Source organism: Cyprinodon variegatus, unplaced genomic scaffold (genome assembly GCF_000732505.1).
Source record: "Cyprinodon variegatus isolate N-32 unplaced genomic scaffold, C_variegatus-1.0 Scaffold47, whole genome shotgun sequence".
Classification (NCBI taxonomy): domain Eukaryota; kingdom Metazoa; phylum Chordata; class Actinopteri; order Cyprinodontiformes; family Cyprinodontidae; genus Cyprinodon; species Cyprinodon variegatus.
Genome location: NW_015150500.1, coordinates 137,702 through 152,781, shown reverse-complemented (window position 1 = coordinate 152,781; position 15,080 = coordinate 137,702). Strand labels below are relative to the sequence as shown.

Here is a 15,080-nt window from a genome sequence, read left to right as displayed (position 1 = left end):
TTTTTATTAACTGGGTTGTTTTTATGATTTGTTTTAATCCAAAATTTGAACTTCCGAAATTTTACACATAAATAAATAAATAAATAAATAAATAAATAAATAAATAAACAAACAAATAAATAAATAAATAACAGAAGGGAATGAAATTAAGGCTTTATCCAGTTCCACAGTCACTATGGATGGCACTTGACTATAAAAAAGACCAATTTTGTTTTGGTGGGTTTTTACCATTAGGTGGCGACAAACTCCAACATTTAATGCTCCAGCTTTTCGATGAGTAGCATTTTATATAAGAGGCGCTAAGTTCTCTATACTATCATCAGCTCAAAGCAGTAAATTAATACCAATCAGTATTTAAAGCTTCCTAATTTGCTAAAATTAATTACCTTGGTAAAGTTTCAGTGACCCCGTTAACCCCAGTGTTGCTCCCCTAACTATAAAAGCTGTTTATTATATATTTCTTAACATAGCTGTTTATTAATCCCAGGGTATGTTCAGACTTAAACGTGTGAGTTAAGTAATTACTTTTGGGCGTTTAAGATATGACGCTGTTGCGTATCTGATAGTAGCCTTGTTTTGTATTCAACAATATAGCCCATGGGCGGGGTTGTTCCGGTTCTCGATAGTTTAATAGGGCCCCTATTAAACTATCGGCCCGTACGGCACACACGGTGACATATAACGAACGCTCCCATAGCATCTAGACAAGAAAATGCTAGATACGGTTTGCGCGGTTGATAGACGACTACCTGGTGCCTGAAGGCTGACTGACTGAGGGCAGCCCAACTGTCCTCCCTTGTCCGGTATTTTCAGACCCTTAAAATAGTTTAGGGGTTTATTACAGAAGTAAGTGGTGCAGCTAGTTAGGTTGTGGTTATCTAAGGAAATCCGATTATCGGCGCTTGCTTTACGCAAGCGGACGGAAATAGCTGAAAAATGCCTCCCATCGAAAATGACACCGGCAAAAATGAACTCAAAACTCAGATACAGAAGCTTATTGAAGACAATCAAGTGGTGGTCTTCAGCAAAAGCTACTGTCCATATTGTGTCCAGGTAAGTTGTTTTTTTGTTTGTCTTCGCTTTCGTCTTATTTATTAGATCTTCCTTTCCCCGGACGAGAACTTCGACTTTTCTCCCGCGAACTCCACGGGATGGGCTCAGTCTAATTGCTGGAGCTGCGCTTCGACACTTCAACGGCTTCTGTCCCTTTAAGACTTCGTTAAAACTTATTATATTTTGACTGCCTGTCGGCTCTAAACGACGAGGTTAACCTGAAAGTGAGCTAAAGCTGCATTGGAGTTAACGGAAGGGGAAGAATGTAACTTATTCGTATGTGGCTAAACGTTAGCTTTCATAATATCTCGCCCTCAGCAAACTTGGCTGATGTATAAATATATATATTTATGTTACCTGACGCCTAAAACAGTTTGTTGTCGGCTGAGGTCAACAATAATTATCTGTATCGTACCACGTGGGTCACAGCGTTAGTTATTTGGGTAAAGTTTTTCTGAAAAACCACGTAACGGTTGTAATTTTAGAACCTACTTCCTGCTAATTCTGATTTTTCAGGATGAAATACGATTCCTCAAAGTGTTTTTCGAACAAATAATGAAACACGATCAGCCTTTGTTTCGTCTGAGATATGCAGCACCAAGTTTAACAGAGTGGCCCCATGGAGGAAGGTTTTCCATGTTGGCCCTGTCTGCTGGAGCCCCTTCCTCCAGCTGCCCCCCATCCCATGTCTTGATGCATTGATAAGTCTAATGTTAGATTTATAGCCTCCTGTTCAAGATGAACTCCTGACTCATCTGATGAGCTGTTTGATAATTATCTCTCTCTTTATTTAATTTTAGATTAAATTTAACAAAGTTGAAAAGAATTGAATGGACACATCAATTTCCTCTCACTACTGTTATCTAATACTAATTTAATGAAGATAATTAATATAATTTTTGTTGATTCAATTCCAGTAAAAACCACTTAATACTCTGTAAATATGTGTACGGTTTTACATCTGCATGTTTTGCTGTATGTCAGCATTCTGACAATAATGGTATTTTAGCCCATGGTTTCCTCCAAATGCTGGTGGATCTTTGGATTTGTTCTCTCTTTTTTCTCTATTTTGGAAAGGTGCGTTCATATCTCTCCTTAATATGCAACATAACTGGTTCACCCAGGCTCACATTGTTTTGAGACACCTGCGGGTGTGGAGATGATGCTGATTTTTTTTTATAGAGTTGTTTTAAAATGCACCTCTGCCTTCAGAAATTGCTCTCTGTCTGCTGGAGAGGTTTTAAGCTGCCTGCAAAATCTGTGGGAATTTATGGTTCAATCTGCATACCTCAAATTGGTAGAACGCACTTACGTCTAGGCGACATGAAGAAACTTTAATACCATTGCATATTTGGGCAAAATCGCCATCCCTGATACATATCACGATATGTTTAAAGTACCTTAAAACAATGGATTGTATAAAATTGCACTGATGTACTCATTCAAACTTTTAGTTTCAAATTTAAAACATTTTATTTTAACCAGCTCAAAGCTTTTCACCAATAATTCTGCTTCATTATGTGTTTCTGTGTCACTATTAGAGCTTTAACCCAGCAACTAAACAGGAAACGAAGCAAAAACACTAAAGCGCAAAATAAAAAAATGGGCTTTCCTTGCATCATAATAAAAAGTAAAAAATAAATTAACCTCAAATTCCAAATGCAAAAGTCGAAATACTTAAAAAAAAAAAAAAGAAGTTGGAGCATTATCAGAGCATCTTCTAACTTTGCATTGATCTTAACTTGCTGGGATATTTTACAGAAGCACAAAAAGTTGTAAAATTGAGAACATTGCCAAGTTTAGAAAACCTCTGCAAAGCCTCTTAACAAGAAAACGTTGGAGGTATCTAAGCATCTAAAGAGCATTGAAATAACATAAATAAAATCTGTGATTTCTCTCCATCTCTTCCTTTTTCTCTCATATATGATCGCCTTTTTTAAACAACGAGGCCAATATCATCTGCTTCACAGCTGATTTAGTTAATGTTTTAATTGGTGTGCAGGGAGAAGCTAACATGCTGAGTGTCTTCTTTTTGGATGACTTATTTAGGTTGTGGAATAAATTTGTACTGCTACCTTTTGCAGCAATGGTTTTGGGGCAAGTCTTACAAATTAGCCATATATTGCTAAGCTGAAACACCTACTGTCGCCGTATTTCGTTTGCCAATTCCTATAGTGTGCGTGATGCGTAGTTTAAGAGATGCGGTTAAGAGGACTCGTATGGAATAAGATTGTCTGACGTCGCCCCGGGACCATTTTCATATGGGATTCAGAGCCCATTCTTACCAATATGTGCAATTAAGCAGCTAAATATATTGCAAAAGCAGTTTTTGTTGTCATAAAGTTAAACTGAGAAACCTGCTTTGCAAATATAGTATAGGAGGGTTTATCAGGCATGCAATAGTTTTTGTAATGCAGCTGAAAGCTTGTTTTGTTGTTCTCAGGTAAAGGACCTATTCAAAGAGCTGAACATCAAGTGTAATGTGATGGAGTTGGATCTCATTGGTAAGAATGAAGAGTTTTTCCTCACTTTAGTCTTCAAATGGCCTGGTTGACCTCTGCTCACTTGAAGCAGCAAATATCTGGCATTATAGATTTTGACCGATGCATTTGAATTAAGGATGGCTAAGGAGATGGAGTAATTTTATCATTATTTTTTGCTTTTTCTTTATGCAGTCAGTTTAAAAGGTACAAGAAGGTCAACATTTCTTTTTTTTTTTCCTTTTTTTTTATCCCTTTGATTGAAGTCCATGTTCTGTTATCAAATATGAAACCATGCTAGGAAACCAGAGGTGTTAAGGATGATGAAGCACACCAGATGTTACAGTTATGGTATGGAGTTAATCTTTTGGTTAAACTGTGCTTGACCATTAGCAGTCTGTTTTAATTTAATTGTTGTCTTTGCTGACACAAAATGTGGTGCTGTAGTTTATAACTGAATACGGGGCAAAAAGATTAAATTGTAACTGAAATCTTTGAACCCATTTTCTAAATGCACAAAGAGCATCATCACAGATCTTGGTAGACCTAAATTAGCAGTAAAAAAAATTCTTTCCAACATGAACTGTACCTGTTGGATTTGTGAAAGTTTTTTGTTGTTTTTTTCACATAAATTCTTACTTTTCCCTTTGGATAAAGCCAAACTTGTCTTGAAAGCAGAGTATCTTGAAGTGACATCTTATCAGCGTTTGCTTATAAAGTGTCCCGTTTCAAATCAAAGTGATCCAATGTGAGCTCATTTGAACTGGTTCATGCCAAGTGCTGCCAGTAGGGTGTTTTTGCTAAACGTTGAAATGTTTGGCAACAGGAACTTGCACTTAAAATTTGTGTTTTGTCAGAGGAACTATACTTTTGGGGAAGTTGGGAAAGTGTTGTTAGTTTATTGACAAAGTGCTAATTGAAGTTAAAGCACCCCTTCTGTCTTAAGTGGTCCTTATAGTAAGAGCAGAGTCTTTCTGTTAGGAGCTGACCAATTTGGGGGCTTGATGTGTTTCTGCTTGGAATGTTTAGCATTAATTGGCTTATAATGAAAACATACCACCCATCTATTCTGATCTGATCATCTTTTTATCCAGAGAATGGAACCAGCTACCAGGAGATGTTGCTGGAGATTACCGGGCAGAAAACCGTCCCTCAGGTCTTCGTCAATAAGACACACGTTGGTGGGTGTGACAAAACCATGCAGGTGAGGATCCGATGTCTTGAGCTGACTCATTGTTTAAATGGTGCCTTTTGTGAGTCATTGGTTGACTTTTCTCGTTACTTACCAATTTTATGCGCGGGATCTTATAGCTTTCATATGATCACTGCTTTTTAACTGCTTAATGTTGTGGAAATGTTTGCATCAGGCTCATAAAGACGGCAGCTTACAGCAGCTTCTCAGTGGAGAGAATGAAGCGTATGACTATGACCTTATCGTCATCGGAGGAGGATCTGGGGGCCTGGCGTGCTCTAAGGTAATGGAGCATATTCAGTTCCTCTGGTCTGGTTTTTTTGTCAGTGGTTCGAAAAGGAAACGGTCTATAATTCTGACTTTCTCTGCACTAAGATGCACCATATGTTTTGAAAGAGAATTGAAGCATCTTAACTTTGTAGTGTATAGACAATTTGCAACACAATGACAATAACAACGGGTCTACCAATAACAGGAAGCAGCCCTCCTGGGGAAAAAGGTTATGGTGTTGGACTATGTGGTCCCAACACCGAAGGGAACCTCTTGGGGTAAGATACCGTTTCAGATTAATAACACTGATTAGAACTTGTGAGGCAGCCATTGTAAAGTCTAAACACCTGCTGCCTTTATCAGGTCTTGGTGGAACTTGTGTGAATGTCGGCTGTATCCCAAAGAAGCTGATGCACCAGACGGCCTTGTTGGCTACAGCAATCCAAGATGCACGGAAGTTTGGTTGGGAGTTTGACGAATCGGGTGAGCCTTCCAGTCTCTGAGATCTTCGCACCCGCTGGTGTTTTTAAAGACGAGCTTCTGTGTTTGACCAGATGTCTTGTTTGCCTTCAGTGAAACACAACTGGGAGACAATGAAGACAGCGGTGAACAATTATATTGGATCATTGAATTGGGGCTACAGGGTGTCGCTGAGAGACAAGAACGTCAACTATGTTAACGCCTATGCAGAGTTTGTCGAACCCCACAAAATCAAGGTAACTGGTTAACTTTTTTTTTTTTCCTCACCTCAAAACCACAAACTTATCTGTTAAATTTTAGTTTTTTGTGACAGGCAAACACATGAAGTATTTGAAGAGTGTAGCTCAAATAGGTCTTTAGTCTTTTATGTTCATGGATGTTTTTTATAAGGCCCCCATTTTCCTTTGTCACCTGTGACAGACCACAAACAAACGAGGAAAAGAGACGTTTTACACGGCAGCCAAATTCGTCTTGGCCACAGGAGAAAGGCCACGTTACTTGGGAATCCCTGGGGACAAGGAGCACTGCATCACCAGGTGAGTGTAGCGATGATCTGCTAGCCTGTGTAAAGCTTAAGCTAGATCTTCACGAACTGTAATTCCTCTGTTGGTGAAATGATCTGCCTTCATAGTAGACTCTCCTCTCTTCCATGATGTTGGCCATTTTTTAAAGAGCTGGAACAAGCTATGGATTTAGCTTGGGTTTTCAAATTGGTTAAAAAAAGGAGCATTTCTAGTGCTGACAGTTATTACAGCAGGTTTATTTTAGAATTTTTTTTTTTATTTTATGATTCAGTTTCTTGGCAATAATTTAGGCCAGATGTTCAGATCTTAAAGGTTGCTGCTCGGCTGCCTTCGCAGAATGTCTTCAACATGAACCAGTTGTGATCAAATCCCCTTAAATCTGGTTGGCAAACGTTTTGAAAAAGCAATTTATATACATAATCTGCATTTTTTTTTTTTTTTTTTTTTTGAATTTTTTTTTTTGTTGCAACCTGAAATCATAGCATATGAAATGGGATTGGACAAACGGTTTGAAGTGCATTCTTTAGAAATGAAAGGAAATGAAACATGCTCTTTCTTTTCTTCTGTAGTGATGACCTCTTCTCACTGCCCTACTGCCCGGGTAAGACCCTGGTTATCGGAGCTTCATACGTGGCTCTGGAGTGCGGCGGCTTTCTGACTAGCCTCGGGCTGGACGTCACCATCATGGTACGCTCCATCCTGCTGAGGGGCTTCGATCAAGACATGGCCAACCGTGCCGGGGAGTACATGGAAAAGCACGGAGTCAAGTTCATTCGCAAATTTGTTCCGATAAAGGTTTGTGTTCTTCCTGTGGTGCTGAATTCTGGGTCTGTAGCAGCCGCTGCTTTTTTTCTTCTTCTGTCAAACTCTTGTGATTATTGTGTTTAAGAGTTGCAAAGTGGCTTCGCTTGCTGCAGACTTTGTACTGTATCTGTTGAACATGCCAGGATTCTGGCAGTAGATGAATGTTTTTCTTTTTTTTCCTGCCAGATTGAGCAGCTGGAGGCAGGCAGTCCTGGCAGGCTAAAGGTGACGGCCAAGTCCACGGAAACGGACGAGCTCATCGAGGACGAGTACAACACGGTATCTAGTTCCCTTATCAGTTCATCCAGCAAGTCCTCACAGCTTAAAAAAAAGTGTTTATGACCAGTTTGTTTAGGAATCTGAAATAAGTGCACTAAGAAATAATGTAATCAAGTATTTTTTTTTTCTTTTGATTAAATCTGGACGTTTTCCTCTTCCATTCAGTAAAATAATCTTTAAGACGGTTGTTATAATTCTTTAGGTAGGAAACAAGTAGAGCTTTTCAGAGGTTTTTTCTTTGCATATGTTGTTTGCAAAGTGTAAAAGTAAACCTAATTTTGAAGCCATTTTTAGCAGCAGCTCTCAATTCTTGCAACATATAAGAAGGAAGTGGTTTTTGTACCTTTTTATGACGTCGTACCAATCCTGTGTAATTGAATCATGACTGAAGACTTGTCAAACTAACCAGGCCCTCTTTCTGTCTCTCAGGTCTTGATAGCAGTGGGTCGAAATGCATGCACTGACAAAATCGGCCTGGAAAAGGCAGGTGTTAAAGTTAACCCAAAGTAAGTTCCCCTCATCTGCTCCGCTGCATGTCTCTGTACATTCAGCTGTGTCACGTGTGCTGAACTGTGCCTTTAAGACTCACCGTACAGTCACGGTGATTCAGCAGTTCTGACTCACCCTCAGCTCTCTGCTGGGAGAGTTTTAAGTGTCCCCCGGGGAATTTATCAGGAAGAGATAAGAGGTGGCTGGCTAGTAAACGGAGAATGTAGCGGCGTATCATGTGTCAGCATGTGGCTACTAGCAGGAATCGACTCGTTATAGTTTGTTTCACAACAATAGTTTTCCTGAAAACCATCTGCCTTTTACTGACGTCTCGCAGCTTAATGTCATTGATTGACTTTATTGATCTCACAGTTCTCAAATTCACTTGTCACATCTTCTCAATTGTCAAAAAGAAGGTGTCCAATTGGGATAAATGTGCTTGGGGGATGTATATATACAGTGTGTATGGTATTTATTTCATGTAAGATTGATCTGACTGATTAGAAAATGTAAACTTAGTTTGCAGAAACGATTTAGTAGCTTGAGTCCGGCAAAGATTAAGAGGTTGAAGTCGGCTTTAGTGCTCCTAGTCATATGCTCTGGTCTTATGACCCTAGCAACATTCAGAACCTGACATCCAATTGGAGCCGCTGGGCTTAGGGGCCCATCAATGGGCCCGAGGGTGTTTCTACTGTATGCTGTCAAATATTAACACAGTCTTCCCAAGCGCCACTACAGCTTTGTGCAAGTGTGCACTGGATGACCTTGGATCCAGTTATCTTTGCTGTGTCAGATCAGATGTAAGAATTTCTGTACGTCTCGTTCATATTGTGAACCATGTGGTTAAAATCCAAATGTCCTTTTCTCAAAGGTGATTTGTTAGTTTATTGCTAGCTCATAATCGGCATCAAAGCAGGTCAGCTGTGCACACACCATCCTTAGTGTGTTTTATTGGGATTTTACCTGCTAGACAAACTGAAGCAAAATGTTTAGAGAAAACAGAATGATTGCACTTGGGCATCAGAGAACCGGGTATTATATAAGAATATATAAATCCTCAAGGGTTGGGTAGTAAGAGGAGCTTTATAGTTGTAAAGGCTCCCTTGAAAAAGTAAAACCGTTCAGCACAACTATGGCAGTCAGAAATTACGTCTACTTGCCATGATGCTGAACAGGACAAGGGGAAGAAAAGAAAGACACCAAGGTTTATCATTATGTGACACAATATAAAAGAAAAAGACTTAGAGTACCATCAACAGGCCAATACTGGAACTTAAGCTTCTGTTGTTGCTTCTTATTTAGTCTACAAAAACAGGCCAGGCTGGTTTGCCTTGGATTAGTTACTCACTAAACCCTAATTTCTGTCCAGCTACTTTCTCCGGGAGTTAAGTTAAATCCGGTCAGACTAACCAGATATAAAAACAAACAATGAAAACTTGATCAACCTGGATATTGGCAGTTGACCCTACAGTAAACATTTCTGCTAGCAATAAGATGGCTGCACTGAATGCAAATTAGTGTCACCCGCTGGGCGACATGAAGAAAATCCAATATCACGATATATTTGGGCTATAATCATGATATATATCACAATATGTTTACTTTTCCTTCAAAAACAATTATGCATAAAATTGCAGATTTACTCATTCAAACTGACATGCAAATATTTTGATTTCAAATTTAAAACATTTTATTTTAACCAGCTCAAAGCTTTTCACTAATAATACTGCCACATTATGTCTTTCAGTGTCCGTATTAGACCTTTAACAAGATTCCAGCAACCAAATGGAAACAAGGCAACAACAAAAAAAAATATTAGAAAAAGGGCTCTTTTCTGAATGATAAAAAAAGCAGAGTAATAAAAAATGACTTGAGCAAAAATGAGAGCATTATCAGAGCAGCTCAAAAATATTAGTGCTGATCTTTAACTCCTGGGGAATTTTAAAGAAGCACAGTAAAATTGAGAACATGGCAAAGTTTAGAAATTGGCTACAAAACCACAGCAGAAGTATTGGAGCATCTAAAAAAAAAACTTTTAAATAACGTAATCAAAAGAATCTGATTTCCCTCCCTCTCTTCCTTTCTCTCATATGGGATAGCTTTTTCAAACGACAAGACCAACGTCATCTGCTTCACAGCTGATTTGTTTTAATTGGTGTGCGGGGAAACGCTGACATGCAGAGTTTACAACATTTTTCATTTTGCAGCAAATGACTTTAGATGGTGCCATAAATTTGCACTGCTACCTTTTGCAGCACTGGTTTTGCATCAAGTCTTACAAATTGGCGCCTTTTGTTCCGACGGCTTCGGAGTGAAATCCAAACCGCTGCCATATACTGCTAACCTGAAACACCTACTGTCGCCATATTTCATTTGCTAGTTGCTGTAGTTTGTATGCTGCGCTGAAAATAATCCTGCTTGGGGAGTGTTTTATGATGCATTCAAAGTGTATGGGGAAAAATATAGTGAAATAGATGCAAACGGGTTAATGTCGTCATGTGAATTTGTACTCAATGGTTGTGATAGTCATTTTAACTGGATAAACTAAAGATGCATGGACTATACTCAATATAGTGCCCACCCCTACCCTATATAAGTAGTAACCAGTAAAAGATAACTCGGTTAAGACGTTTCAGGGATAATCTTTCCTTTGTTTGTTGCTTTTTGATTGTAGATATCTTGTGCTCATGCTCTATTGTTGCTCTGCCTTTGATATAAACCCTTTAAGGCATATATTCATGACGAAATGCTGAAGCTCAGGAAGAAGGAGGGGATTTGAAATTAGTTTATTTCTCTGTTATTGATTCAGGATTCATGAAAAATATATTCAATATAGTTTAATGATAGTTGTTGACAACTTGATTTTAACTAAATGCTAACATCTGCTTAACAAATGCTAAGAAAATGTCACACCTCGCTGTGATGTCATAGTTTACTTAGTTTGAACCCAGCATTAATTTTTTTTTTTTTCTGTGTTTTATTTCCTTGTTTCTCTTTCTTAATCATATTCTAGGAATGGGAAGATTCCAGTGAATGACGAGGAACAGACCAATGTGCCCCACATCTATGCCATTGGGGACATTCTGGAGGGAAAGTGGGAGTTGACGCCTGTTGCCATCCAAGCTGGGAAGCTACTGGCCCGTCGCCTTTATGGAGGATCAAGAGTGAAGGTACTGCAGCCTTCCTGTACCATACTAGTGCCATGCCATCGGACCCTAACCATCAAATCTGTGTGTGCAGTGTGACTATGTCAATGTTCCCACCACCGTTTTCACCCCGCTGGAGTACGGCGCCTGTGGTCTGTCAGAGGAGAAGGCCATCGAGCTCTACGGACAGGACAACATCGAGGTGAATAATTCATCCTTGGCAGTCTGGTTAAGGACCGCTTTTCCTGTCAAATGATAAGAGTAGAACGTAGATATTAACGATTATAATTACAGGAAAGTTTCGGGGTTATCAAACATTTTAAAGGTGTCAGATACCAGAAATGTCTTCTGACCTTTAGACCAACTGAAGGTTAAAACTTTAGTTTTAGATGAGATATTTAATGTTTGTAATAAACAGAGTTAAAATTTGTCTCCTGATGTTTTTTGTTTTGTTTTTTATTAATCACTTTTTTTTTTGTTCCTTTTCATGTTCAGGTGTATCACAGTCTGTTTTGGCCTCTGGAGTTCACCGTGCCAAACCGTGACAACAACCAGTGCTACGCCAAGATCATCTGCAACAAACTTGACAATGTACTGTTAACCTGGCCGTTCAGGCTGATTTTTGGCTGAGGCGCCTGCTAGCTTTAGCTGGTTGTTACTCTGGGTGAATTTTCTTTTCCAATCCTTTTCAGGACCGGGTCATTGGGTTCCACTACCTGGGTCCAAATGCAGGGGAGGTGACACAGGGCTTTGGTGTCGCCATGAAATGCGGAGCGACCAAGGAGCAGTTTGACGTCACCATTGGGATCCATCCAACCTGTGCTGAGGTAAGAAGAACACTTAATGCCTGTTTTTATTATTTGAAGAATGCTTTTCTTTTTCTCTCATAGACTTTTGGATTCTTCCTGGGATGAAAATGTAAAATTTTCAAAACATGGATCATAGAGACCACGACTGAGACATGCTTAGGATTCATGCACTTAAATCCATTAGTGTAGCATGGCCACTCTGTATGAGAGCAGTAGGCCTCCCCTCTTTTATCCCCTCATCCACAATCTTTAATTGACTTATTAATAAGATCTTGAGCTGAATTATGGATCAGTTCCATTGTGCAGATGCAAGCTGTGTATTAGCTTAACAACAGAGCAAGATTACCCATTCATTATGCTAATGTCTAACAGAGCTAATTACTGCACATTAACAGGCTCTGGGTGTTTCATATGTTCATTTTAGAGCAGTTTGGTCTTATTATCCTGCTCAGGTTTTTAGACTAAGTCTGGGTTATTGGGTTTGGGTTTTCTGAAGGGATGACTTGTACAGCTCGTCAGCCAATGTGATTAAATATGTTTGGAGTTTAAAGTCTTTTCTTTTTGCTTGATTCTGTGGAAGCATTGCTGTGTTCATTTTTCAGTCTTAACAAGGTTTTCAGAGCAGGCCCACAGCATCACTGATCATTAGATAATTGTGCTACTGATTGTAGCTTAATTTTCTTCATAAATGGTCTTCGCAGGTTTGTCTGGCTTTCTTGGATATTTCTCAAGCCTTTTTTAAAAATTTTTCCCTGTTTTTTTTTCCCCTTTAGATCTTTACCGACTTGGAGGTGTCAAAGAGATCCGGTGGAGACATCACCAAGAGTGGTTGCTGAGGTTAAACCCTGCTTGTTTAGCGGGCTGCTCTCATAATTGACTCTATCAGCACCTGTCCTCGTTTGGGTTTCAGCCAGATTTCACATGGTGTTAGTCTGGATTGTTATCCGATCTGATGAAAGATGCTATTCTTTGTTGTGATGCAGCAAAGAGATGGCCCGAGCTGCTAAGAGTCTTATATGAGGGTAGTCTGCTGAACGGCGGGGTTACTCTGCTCATGTTTCTGCTGGCCTCCACCAGCGTGACCCTTCTCAGAGGAGCTCCAGCACACACCGACAGCTGGGATGTGTGTGTTTGGAGTGTTTGACGTTCTAGCCCGTAACCTAAAATACTGAGGTGGGCAAGAATCGATGTCCCTCTGCAGAGGCGCCTGATGGTGGCTCCAAATCCTTCGTCCAAATCCCAACCTGCATCTGATCGTACCCCCCCACCCCCCCTGCAAGCAGCGGATGCACAGACTGAAAACTGCTTGAATTACTGCGTGGTTCTAGAGAATGTCTATATCTCCATCATAATTACAAACTCTCATCTCACCCCGAATTCAACATTGGACTGAGACGTATGTCTGTAACCATCAACATTAAGTATAGAGAATGAGTAATGAGAGAAAACATGCCCTCTTCTGAGCATGCAAACCTTAGAGCCTTTGGAGAGATGCTTTACAACTTGTAGACTGAGCTGTTTTCACAGTTAATTTATCCTGTGTGTTTTGCCTCTATGTTGTAAATAAAGATTTATTCAGTCTTCTGTCAGCACGGGACTTTGGTCAAATGTATAAATGACTAGTTTCTTCATGTCGGCTCTTCTGGAAAACTTTTTGCTCCACATTTAATAAAGGTTGTATTCACATTTGACTTGCTGGTTTCTGTTGGGGAGTGGGTTGTTTGGGTCTCCTGTGTTTTGGGAGGTTTCTAAGTGGAATGGACCTTATTTATGTGCTGCTAGAAGCAAAAAGGTTTTCTGTTTTCACTTAAATCGGACTAAGTTTTCCTACTTTTCAGGTAAGATGATCGAATTCACCAAGTGGGTGTTTTGCTGTCTGAGGGTCTGGTTCTCTTTTAAGCAGATTGTATTTAGGAATAAACACCATCTGGAAGTGAATTCCCCTAAAATAAATACAAAGATCCTGAAGGATAGTAAAGATGTTTTGTGCTCTTAATAACGAAGCCAAGATGAGTCCTATAAAACTTGTGAGCACTGTTGCAATGTGGGTAAATTGGCAAAATAGAAAGTTTTAGCAAAAAAAGTTTGCATTAGTTCTGTCTTGTAACAAGGATTCATAAGCCTCTTTTTAAATTAGCTCCATGTTATTCTGGAATCCAGCAAACGGAACAAAACTGAAACCTGAGGCAGGAGTAATGGAGCCTGATTTTATGTAGCTTTGAAAGCAGTTTAGTGCATGTCTAAAAATCTCTATCTACTGTAGCGAAGGCAAATATTAGTCACTTACCTCTTAATGTTCCTGTGTGACAAAAGTGCACCCCAGACAAACTGATATATTTACAGTATTTATAGTCAATGCAACACCTCCACTTTAATAAAGACCCAATAGAGAGTTTAGATTATAATCAAAGCCAGCTGATTTATTTCCTGTTGCTAAGCTTTTTTCCGAGAGAGCTCTGCTGTTCATGTTGATTAATTCAGTGCTGCTGTAATACCACCTTCTGAGCAATTATGTGACAGAAGAATGACACAATGAGAGCAAAAAACAAGGAAACCATGATCGCTGCCTTCATCTCCCTTTGGTCCTTGGACAACTTGGGCAGTTTTAGAGAGAACAGAGTGATGCCACATATACATTTCTGATGATGGATTTCCTTAACATTTATTTTGTCTATTCTGGTTTGTTTTATATTAAATATTTGTTGACCTTAACCAGTTTCTGAATTAAGTTTTAAATAGGACATTACCATAACTATAAAGATGAAGATATACACACTTTATAAAGCTATTGTAATAAAGATTACAGCCTGACTTGAATCAGATGTAATACAAATTAGCCTTAAGGCTGTGAACAAAATGCTTGGAGTTATCTTATTGTCTTCTGCTCATAAGGAAATAAGTGTTTTCAACCAGACAATGAGCAAAACTCTGCTGTATCCAAGCAGCATCATCACATTGATGCCAGAGTGCTGCTGATTTAACCTAAAGAAACAATAAAACTCGGTTAGTTGCTTTATTTGTAGTTAGTGAGCCCCTTTAGCCCCCATTATTCAGAGGCGACCACAGCAGGTCTAGTAAATATTTGTAACTTATGAATCGTGTTGGTGGTGCTTTTTTCTATATACCAGATATTAAAACAAAATAACCCTCTAAGATGTAAGTTAAAAGTCATCAAACATACATTCATGGGTAATAGAATTCAACACAAACCTCAGTACCTAACAGGTGTCCTTATTAAAGTTTATAAGATTATTCCATCCATTTGGATACAGTCATCTATCTTTATATTACCAAAGGTCTTATTTAAAAAAACTTGTTAATTAAATAATATTATCAAAGCTAGCAATTTATGCCCTTATTTTCCAGTGCATGTGAATACCAGGACCTAATCTGGCTATCAGTAGGCATTAATAAATACCCATTGTAAGTATTTATGGATCAAATAACTTCAATTTAAATCTCACCAGAATTGATTAAGGTCATATGTGAGCTACTTTTCAGATGAAATTAAACATTTGATCATTTACCAGCATTAATAACATACTTTGATGATT

At 39.0% G+C, this 15,080-nt stretch overlaps 1 protein-coding gene across 1 annotated transcript; it reads left to right on the top strand.

Moving 5' to 3' along the window:
* The first annotated feature begins 724 nt into the window (after positions 1–724).
* On the top strand, positions 725–13,211 carry LOC107082136 (thioredoxin reductase 1, cytoplasmic-like). The gene is made up of 16 exons (XM_015370650.1): positions 725–1,053; positions 3,497–3,557; positions 4,628–4,737; positions 4,901–5,008; positions 5,201–5,273; positions 5,359–5,478; positions 5,569–5,711; positions 5,896–6,011; positions 6,569–6,794; positions 6,990–7,082; positions 7,512–7,588; positions 10,585–10,741; positions 10,812–10,919; positions 11,213–11,308; positions 11,410–11,544; positions 12,300–13,211. Exons 1-16 carry the CDS (start codon positions 937–939, stop codon positions 12,360–12,362), a joined length of 1,803 nt encoding a protein of 600 aa, XP_015226136.1. The 5' UTR covers positions 725–936; the 3' UTR covers positions 12,363–13,211.
* The last annotated feature ends 1,869 nt before the right edge of the window (positions 13,212–15,080 follow it).

Excerpts from the sequence above, each read along its gene's own strand:
- LOC107082136 (XM_015370650.1), top strand. The coding sequence starts at position 937 with ATGCCTCCCATCGAAAATGACACCGGCAAAAATGAACTCAAAACTCAG. Across the intron at positions 5,479-5,568 it reads TTGGGAGTTTGACGAATCGG|TGAAACACAACTGGGAGACA; the intron begins GTGAGCCTTCCA and ends GTTTGCCTTCAG. Across the intron at positions 7,589-10,584 it reads GGTGTTAAAGTTAACCCAAA|GAATGGGAAGATTCCAGTGA; the intron begins GTAAGTTCCCCT and ends ATCATATTCTAG.